This window comes from Meles meles, chromosome Y, assembly GCF_922984935.1.
Source record: "Meles meles chromosome Y, mMelMel3.1 paternal haplotype, whole genome shotgun sequence".
Taxonomy (NCBI): domain Eukaryota; kingdom Metazoa; phylum Chordata; class Mammalia; order Carnivora; family Mustelidae; genus Meles; species Meles meles.
This window is the reverse complement of record NC_060088.1, coordinates 861,703-870,691: the sequence shown is the minus strand read 5'-3', so window position 1 is coordinate 870,691 and position 8,989 is coordinate 861,703. Positions and strand designations below refer to the sequence as shown.

At 63.8% G+C, this 8,989-nt stretch overlaps 1 protein-coding gene and 1 long non-coding RNA gene across 2 annotated transcripts; one reads left to right on the top strand and one right to left on the bottom strand.

The window, feature by feature from the left end:
- Positions 1-252: 252 nt before the first annotated feature.
- Positions 253-2,761, bottom strand: LOC123935810. Its single transcript, XR_006817020.1, has 3 exons — positions 2,252-2,761; positions 1,550-1,681; positions 253-339 (listed from the first exon to the last, which is right to left on the bottom strand). It is a non-coding gene; the product is annotated as an uncharacterized LOC123935810 (long non-coding RNA).
- Positions 2,762-4,643: 1,882 nt separating this feature from the next.
- Positions 4,644-8,017, top strand: LOC123935902 (ADP/ATP translocase 3). The gene is made up of 4 exons (XM_045996729.1): positions 4,644-4,856; positions 5,449-5,935; positions 6,762-6,902; positions 7,443-8,017. Exons 1-4 carry the CDS (start codon positions 4,746-4,748, stop codon positions 7,598-7,600), a joined length of 897 nt encoding a protein of 298 aa, XP_045852685.1. The 5' UTR covers positions 4,644-4,745; the 3' UTR covers positions 7,601-8,017.
- Positions 8,018-8,989: the final 972 nt, after the last annotated feature.

The following is an 8,989-nucleotide window of genomic DNA, read 5'->3' as shown; positions in this document are numbered from 1 at the left end:
TGGCCCGTGAGCTGCCTCAAGGACATGGGATTTGTTAGAATCCACTGTGCCTCTCACCACGGCCGGTGCCTGCCGGCGTCACTTGGAACACCCAAGCCCCCGTGGATCCCAGCTGCCCTGTACCGGCTGCACACAGGGACCCAGCCCCAGGACCCCAGGACGGGCTGACCCTGAGTTTGCACACCCACAACTGTGCCCTGAAACCCCGGACCCGCCCGAGGGAGACCCAGGGTGGAGAGCACCAGCCAGATACCATTAGAGAATCCCACAAAGGTTCTGTGGGTTCCTTATTCCCCTCGCTGGCGCGTTTCTGTCCGCAGGAACTTTTCGTAGCCAAACCTCAGAAAAATGAGAAACCGGGATTTCTGTACTATTAAGATCTGCCTTCTCATTTATTAGGAACCATGTTCAAGCTGTCTTTAGGGGAGTCTGAGAAAGAACGTAGACTATGCGTGCACACGCGGGTATATGTCTTTAAAGGGTTTTTACTCGGGGCGCCTGGGTGGCTCAGTTGTTACGTGTTGCTGGTCACGATTGGGATCGAGCCCCACATAGGGCTCCCTGCTCGCTGGGGAGCCTGCTTCTCCCTTTGCTCCTCCCCCTGCTTGTGCTCTCTGTCAAATAAGTATGGAAAATATTTTTAAAAATATATATATAGGGTCTTCACTGTTGAGGAACCAAGAGGGCTTCCCCGGTTGCGATTCCGTCCCTGACCAAAGCCCCCTCCCTGCTCCGGGGGATAGTCGTTCCCTGACACACACATGCTCTCCTCCAGCAGGTGTCTGCCCCGTCTGACCGCATCGCTAGATGAAATCTGTCCTCCAGACATTTGAGGGTGGGGATGGACAGGAAGCCGTCAAGAGGACACCCTACAAGACATCCCCCGGCTCCCTCCCGTGGTTCCCTCCCAAGGTCGCGTGTGGGAGTATCCTAACCATTCCTGGCCAGCCTCCCCAGCACTCACCAGACCCGGTGACTCAAAGGCAGGGCCTCGGGGAAGGCCCCCACCCCCGCCTGGGGACGGACTCACCCACCCAGTGGCTCACAACCGCACCCGGTGGCCCAGTTGCCTCACTGCACGGCCCTGTGCTCGGCCATTAGCTAAAATGCACAACTTTCAAAACGGATTCTTACAACCTCTTTTTCAGTTCACACCCCCATTGCTCAGAAACTGGGGGGATGCGTATTTCAGCACCTGCTGGCCAGGTAGCAGCTGACCTCCAGCGGCACCCAAGTCGCCGTCTCGTCTTAGGAACGTGGGATCCTTCTCATAGTCCCCGTGGGGACTGGAAACTTGACCCTTTGGAGGATCCCACCCACCTTTTTTCCTACCCCCCCCTCCCACCATCCCCTCTCAAGCATCCTCTCCCCATTTCCTGCCTCGGGGTGGGGGGCATCTGTCTAGACCATCCTTTCCTAGGTACACGGGGTTCTCGGTGTCTGGGTTGGAGAGAGCCTGCTGCCCTCTTGGTCAGCCCCTATGGAGCACAGGGGCCATGTCCCCCATCCCCTCAACACACACACACACCAAGGATGAACAGGTGGGTACCTCAGTCTAACCTCCAAGGAAAAACGTGTTCTTGACACAAGTGACTTCCTTCCTCCCTCCCTTTCTTCCTTCCTTTCAGAATCGTTCTCCAGGGCCCCTGGGGTGCCATGCTGACCGCTGCTGGGGTGGCCACTGGGAATTGAGAGCACAGGAAGGGGAGCAGACCACTCCCAGGTTAACCGTCCCCACCTACAGAAGGGGTCACTCTGCGGAAGCCCCTCGTTCCAAGTCCCAGGCATGGAGTCCCAGTCTGACCAGACCCCAACCAGCTTCATCCTGGATGAGGAGGTGGTTGGGCTCTGAGGTTCCCCCCCACACCCGGCCCGGGGCGATGATCATCATTTCCAGGGCCCCTTCCAGCCCAGACAGGCTGATCCAGTTCTCACCTGGGAGTGCCCAGATCTGGGCCTCTGAACGAGCTCGTCATCCCCACCCCACAGCCAGAGCAGCCCCCTCTCCTCTCCCTCAAAGTCCATGGCTGCTCCGGCCAGAGTGGAACCGGACCCTCCAGGGACCTTCTCCACTTCCCGTCCCAGTGAAGCTCAGGAATGTGCCAGAACCTCCAAGGCCCTCCCCACAACCCTCCTCATAAGCCCAGACTCTCTAAGCATTTAAGTGACTTTTCAGTGCCCCCCCCCCCATTCCCCCCTACAGCTGGATCGGCCTCTGTGCCCTGCCGGCCTCACGCGCCAGGAGCCTTACCTGCCTCTCCTGGAGGTCAGGTCAGGATGGAGGCAGGCATTTGCAAGGACACCGGGGACCGGCGAAATCACAGACTCGGGGTGCCCGGGGCTCTCCTGGATGCTTTGCCGGCATCCATCCGGCACAAGGGTTTTCTACCTACTGCTATGGACACAGGAAACCACACAGAAGTGCGGCAGGTGCAGAGGCAAAAAGGAAGGAAGAGGAGAAGAGACAGGGAGGGAGAAACACCAAGAAGCCTTGGCTGGGGACCGCACTTGAAGATGGTGTTCTGAGCCCCGGGTCCACACCGCTGCAAAATGCAGCTAATGACACACTTGCGACTCCTGTAGTTTGGTTACAACTCAGGATGCAGACCTCCAGGCTTGGTGAGTTTCATGAGTTCCGGGGGGGCATGGAGTGGGTGTGCACGTGTGTGCAAGTGCGCTTGTGCAAGGAGTGGGTGTGCACGTGTGTGTAAGTGCACGCGTGCAAGGAGTGGATGTGCACGTGTGTGCGAGTGCACGCGTGCAAGGACTGGGTGTGCACGTGTGTGCAAGTGCGCACGTGCAAGGAGTGGGTTTCCACCTGTGCGTGCAAGTGCACGCGTGTAAATGTGCACACGTGAGCATCTGGGTGAACACAGGCCCTGTGCGCTGAGGGCCCCCATGGATCACCAACCCATAATGGGTTGCGGGACCCCATGTCGGGGTGGGGTCCTCCAGCGGGGCCGACCAGACCTGGGATGATCTGAGTCTCTGGGCAGGGGGCGTGTCTCGAGATGTGTCAATTTGGAGGGAAGCGGGGTCAGGCTCCCATCGCTCTGGAGGTCTACGGGAAGGACTGGTCCGGGGGTCTTTGGGTGAGCGCGGGGGTGGGTGGTGACCTAACCTCGGGCGTCTTCAGGGCGAGCCCAAAGGTTGTGACCTGACCTCGAGGGTCAGCAGGAACAGCTAAAGGGTCGCGGCTGGGGACGGCAGGGGGTGGGGGAGATCGGGGCGAGCTCGGGAGTGGCGGTCGGGCGCGGGTCACCGCGATGCGCCAGGGACTGGGGTTTGGGGGGTCTTCGGGGCGGGGCCGACTTGAACTCAGGGTAGAGCAGGGGCAGCCGAGGGGTCACGGGACGAGGGGAGGGGCCTTCGGGGCGACCCGGGGGGTGGGGGTGTCAGCAGGAAGAGTCAAGTGGTCGCGGTTGAGAATCTGGGGGAAGGTGGGGCGTGGTGTTTGGGGCAAGTTCAGGGGTCGCGGTCACGCGTCGGTCAGCCAGACGGGCCGGGGCTGGGGGTCGGGGGTCTCCGGGGCGAGCCCGGGGTCGCGATCGGGCGTCGGTCAGCCAGACGGGCCGGGGCTGGGGGTCGGGGGTCTCCGGGTCGATCCCGGAGGTCGCGATCGCGCATCGGTCAGGCAGACGGGCCGGGGCTGGGGGTCGGGGGTCTCCGGGTCGATCCCGGAGGTCGCGATCGCGCATCGGTCAGCCAGACGGGCCGGGGCTGGGGGTCGGGGGTCTCCGGGGCGAGCCCGGGGTCGCGATCGGGCGTCGGTCAGGCAGACGGGCCGGGGCTGGGGGTCGGGGGTCTCCGGGTCGATCCCGGAGGTCGCGATCGCGCATCGGTCAGCCAGACGGGCCGGGGCTGGGGGTCGGGGGTCTCCGGGGCGAGCCCGGGGTCGCGATCGGGCGTCGGTCAGGCAGACGGGCCGGGGCTGGGGGTCGGGGGTCTCCGGGTCGATCCCGGAGGTCGCGATCGCGCATCGGTCAGGCAGACGGGCCGGGGCTGGGGGTCGGGGGTCTCCGGGTCGATCCCGGAGGTCGCGATCGCGCATCGGTCAGCCAGACGGGCCGGGGCTGGGGGTCGGGGGTCTCCGGGGCGGGCCGGGGGTCGCGATCGGGCGTCGGTCAGCCAGACGGGCCGGGGCTGGGGGTCGGGGGTCTCCGGGGCGGGCCCGGGGGTCGCGATCGGGCATCAGTCAGCCAGACGGGCCGGGGGTCGGGGTCAGGGGTCTCCGGGGTGGGCCCGGCCGTGACAGCCAGGCCTCGGAGGCAGCGGCCGAGCCCTTCCGCGGTCTGGACGGAGCCGGGGGGCAGGGACCCGAGGACGCGCGGCCTTGCCGGTCCGCATCGAGCGCCCCGGCCAGACGGTGACCTTGACAAGGTCACGGCGGCGGCCGAGACGCCCCCACCCCCCCGGCCGGCACGGCGCAGGGGCGGGGCCCCGCTCCCGCCGTGCCCCGGGGCGCGGCGCGCGGGAAGGGGCGGGGCCGCGGCAGGGACGCGGCCAATGGGCGCGGCGCTGGCGGGCGCGGGGCGGGGCGCGGCGCGGCTCCCGGCAGCCCGCGGGGGCGCGGTGCAGCCAATGGGCGCGACGGGCGGGGGCGCGGGGCGGGGCGTGGGGCCCTTAGCGGCTGCGCGCTGGCCGCCCCGTCCTTTCGGTCCCGGCGGCGGCAGCGCTGAGCCCTCGGCGCCCACCCTCCGGCTCCCCGCGCCCGCACCGCGCCGTCCGCCCGCCGCGCCGCCACCATGACGGAGCAGGCCATCTCCTTCGCCAAGGACTTCCTGGCCGGGGGCATCGCCGCCGCCATCTCCAAGACGGCCGTGGCCCCGATCGAGCGCGTCAAGCTGCTGCTGCAGGTGCGGGGCGGGCGGCGCGGGGAGGGGGCGCCGGGGCCGCGGCGCGGGGCATGCAGGGGCGCCGGGGGCAGAGCGGGCCGCGCCGGCCGCGTGCACCGGAAGCGCGAGGCCGCGCCGCTTTGTCCGCGCGCCGCCGGGATCCGGGGCCGGCCGCGCGTCACGTGGGTGGGGCCGCGGCCGCGCATGCGCCGTCCGCGCTGGCAGGCAGCCTGGGCGCGTGCGCCGGGTCGGAAGCCCCCAAACTCCCTCCCGGGGCGGGGGGAGGACGTCCCGAGCGGACCGCGGGTTTCCTGCTGGCCGCGGCCGGTGTTGTCTCCGCTCCGTGCGGCTGCAGACCGGACGGCGCCGCGCTCCGCCGGGACGGGCTTGGGCCCCTCGCGGCGCCGGCAACATTGTTGCAACGTCCAGCAGCAACATTGTTGCAACCGCGCTGCAGTTCGCGAGCTCCCGAAACCGCGCTCCCGGCTCTCGCGATGCGCCCGCGCGTTCAGAGGCGCTGGGGCCTCCCTAGGGACACGCCTGGACTCGGCGCGGCTGCGGGAGCGGGGGAGCCCGTCTTCCGAGCCTGTCCGTGCGTCCGTCCGCCCTGCAGGTGCAGCACGCCAGCAAGCAGATCGCCGCGGACAAGCAGTACAAGGGCATCGTGGACTGCATCGTGCGGATCCCCAAGGAGCAGGGCGTGCTCTCCTTCTGGAGGGGCAACCTGGCCAACGTCATCCGCTACTTCCCCACGCAAGCCCTCAACTTCGCCTTCAAGGATAAGTACAAGCAGATCTTCCTGGGCGGCGTGGACAAGCACACGCAGTTCTGGAGGTATTTCGCCGGGAACCTGGCCTCGGGTGGCGCCGCCGGAGCCACCTCGCTCTGCTTCGTCTACCCCCTGGATTTCGCCAGAACCCGTCTGGCTGCCGATGTGGGCAAGTCCGGCACCGAGCGGGAGTTCAAGGGCCTGGGAGACTGTCTGGTGAAGATCACCAAGTCCGACGGCATCCGAGGCCTGTACCAGGGCTTCAACGTCTCCGTGCAGGGCATCATCATCTACCGGGCGGCCTACTTCGGCGTGTACGACACCGCCAAGGGTGCGTGGGTCCTTGCGCTGGGGCTGCGCACGGGTGGGGGTTCAGTCACGGACCTCGGGGTTTCGCGGTTCTGGCGGTCCGGAGTGCAAAGAGGTCCAGCTGTGCCCAGGGTTGCTGCCGTTCCTGAGCTGTCCTTGGAGGGCGGGCAACCGTTTTTCTCTGCGTTCTCATGTGCTTCTCTTTTGTGTCCCTGGGTCTCTTTTTTTTCTTTTTCTCAAGGTTTTTTTCTATTTATTCATTTGACAGAGATCACAAATAGGCGGTGGGGTGGGGTGGCGGAAGCAGGCTCCCTGCTGATCACAGATTCCCGGTGTGCGGCTGCATCCCAGGACCCGGGGATCATGACTCCTGTCGAAGGCAGAGCCTTTAACCCCTAAGCCACCCAGGCGCCCTGGGTCTTTATTTTTTAAAGGGTATTGGTGGGGTCGGCTTAGGTGGGACCCTGATGAGCTCCTTTTAACCTTTTAAAAGAGTTCTCTTTTAAAAGAGTCTTTCGATTAGATACTGGAGGTTGGGGTCTCGAGTGAATTTTAGGTTGCACCGTTCACACTCTGGAAGCAAGCGTGGGCCTGCTAGCGTCGGGGCTGGGTTGTCTGCAACAGAACGTGCTCGCGTGTGGTGTGCCCACTTCCCGGCGCTGGTCTGGCCCCTGTTGTACGGAGCCGCCATTCCTGGGCACTGAGTCGGGTCCTCTGGCCAGCAGGTGGTCTGTCTGCCGCCCTGTTGGTACTGGGCGTGGGGAGCTCCACGTGGAGCCAGGGTGGGCAGGACTGTTGCTGTACCAGTGTGCAGCGCTAGGGCCTAACGCTGGCGGGTGGCCCCGCAGGCATGCTCCCGGACCCCAAGAACACCCATATCGTGGTGAGCTGGATGATCGCGCAGACCGTGACGGCCGTGGCGGGCGTGGTCTCCTACCCCTTCGACACCGTGCGGCGACGGATGATGATGCAGTCGGGCCGCAAAGGAGGTATCGTGTCTCAGTCCTGGTGACAGCGGCTCCTCCTAGATGTCCCTGAGTGGGGTGGTTCTCTGGCCTCAGCCTCGGGAGCTTTGAGCCAGCAGATGACACACTTATCTGCAAGCTTGGGGGCAAAGCTTTGTGGGCTGGCTTCACAGGGTAGGGGGCCCCCAGGTCAACGTCTCCACGCTGCTCTAGACCCCCACAGCTTGGCAGGTGCCTGCCCAAGCTCTTGGTCCTGCCCTTTCTTGACTTGTCTTTCCAGCATGGCCCAGGGGCCTTGCATTGATCCCAGGGTTGGAGGTGGTGCTCCTTGGTGACTGGGGGGGCGGGGGGGTGTGAGTTTCTGGATGTATTGTCCTTATCTACCCCCACCCACTACAGGGGGCTGGGGAACGGCCATGAGCCAGGGCTCACAGTGTGCCTGTGGTCAAAAGCACAGCTCCCCCACAGAGCACCGTCCAGTTTCAGTGTGCTGTGTTTTTCGTGGTTCCCTTTGTGCCCTGTGCCAGAAAAGCCTCTCCGTCAGCTCTCCTGTTTCTCTTGCAGCGGACATCATGTACAAGGGGACCGTCGATTGTTGGCGGAAGATCTTCAAGGACGAAGGAGGCAAGGCCTTCTTCAAGGGCGCATGGTCCAACGTCCTGAGGGGCATGGGGGGCGCGTTCGTGCTGGTCCTGTACGACGAGCTGAAGAAAGTCATCTAGACATTCCTCCTGCAGACGCGGGGACCAAGGGAATCCTGTAGAATACTTGTAAGCGTTATGGACCATTGATCTTCGAGAAATTCCAGTGTCCTTGTCCCGGCCAGATCACGCGCAGAGGCTTGGGGAAGGTTCCAAAGGGGGCTCACCGTGATCTACCATTGGCACCAGATTCCATGTACTGATTATGGGGGGGAGGGGAATCACGAGGTCTTCGTGGGTCCACAGGCCAGCAGCTCCCTGGCACAGACCTTAGAGCCCAGGTGCTTGTGGGACCCGAGGTGTGTTTAAGTATTTATTTAAAAAAAAATCATGTCTACATTTGTACTTAAGCACTATTCTCTTTTGCACAGCCGAATATTTGCAATTATGTTTCATGTCGGGCATTCTGCTGCAAAACCATAAAAAATCGGGACACAGGCTGGTGTTTGTTTTCAGCTGAGCGGCGTGGGTTTGGGGCTGCCCTGGGTTTGGGGCTGGTGGGCAGCGGGGTGGGGTGGGAGATGCGGGGGGTCAGGGAGGCTACAGGGCACGTCCTGCAGAGGCCTTGCAGGGTAGGGGAGTTCAGACCAGCCCACTGGTGGCTCGTTTGCCGCTTGGAGAGACCAGCCTTGGGCGGGAAAGAACCCAGTGTGAGGGACCCGCGGCGTCTGAGCGCCCCTGCTCCAGGGGGTCTTTGAGGAGACAGACTTCCTTCTGCTGTGAGCTTTTGAGGCCCTTCATCCCCCCACCTGAGCAATGCGGCGTAGCTAGTTTTCCTGCTGGAGAAAGACCACAAGCAGCCACATCCTGTGACCAACGTCAGCCCTGGTCTCTTACGCAAGAATGCACAGGAGCAGGTCCCGGGACAGGTCCATGTCCTCTGGAGCCTTCTCTGTACAAACCACAACACCCTGCAGGAGAGACTCCGGCCTGAGTGTTGGGTCCTGGCTCTGCATTGACCTGGACTAGGAAGGCCCCCGGGGGGTTCTAGAACCTTCTGGGGCTGGGACACCCTGCAGTGGATGGCAGGTTTCCTCTTCAAGACTGGGCGGGTGTAAATGCACATTTCTGCCCCTGTGTGGCGTCCCCCTTAGAGCTCTGGGCTCTGCCTAGGGTTCCCAGGCAGGTTGAAAGGGGAGGGGACAGAAGCATGCGTCCTTGCACCCGTGTTAACCCTGCCCGACTCCAGAGGAGTCTGACTGGGGACCTCCGCTTCTGACCCACGGGAGCCCTGGTGTTCTGAGTGGAATGACCGTGTTGATGGCTGGGTTTGGAGACCTGCTTCCACCCGCCCTGTTCCCCTTCAGCTGGTTCAGAACAGTCCGGTCACTCAGCAGCCATGCCCTGTTCTGTCAGCTGGCAGGTCCCCAGATAGCGGCATTGCTGGTGGCATAGTATAGTTTGTGACTA

What these genes read in the sequence shown, in the direction of transcription:
- LOC123935902 (XM_045996729.1), top strand. Translation starts at nt 4,746, where the DNA reads ATGACGGAGCAGGCCATCTCCTTCGCCAAGGACTTCCTGGCCGGGGGC. An exon ending in GCGTCAAGCTGCTGCTGCAG is followed by an intron (nt 4,857 to 5,448) that starts GTGCGGGGCGGG and finishes TCCGCCCTGCAG; the next exon opens with GTGCAGCACGCCAGCAAGCA. An exon ending in GCAGTCGGGCCGCAAAGGAG is followed by an intron (nt 6,903 to 7,442) that starts GTATCGTGTCTC and finishes TTTCTCTTGCAG; the next exon opens with CGGACATCATGTACAAGGGG.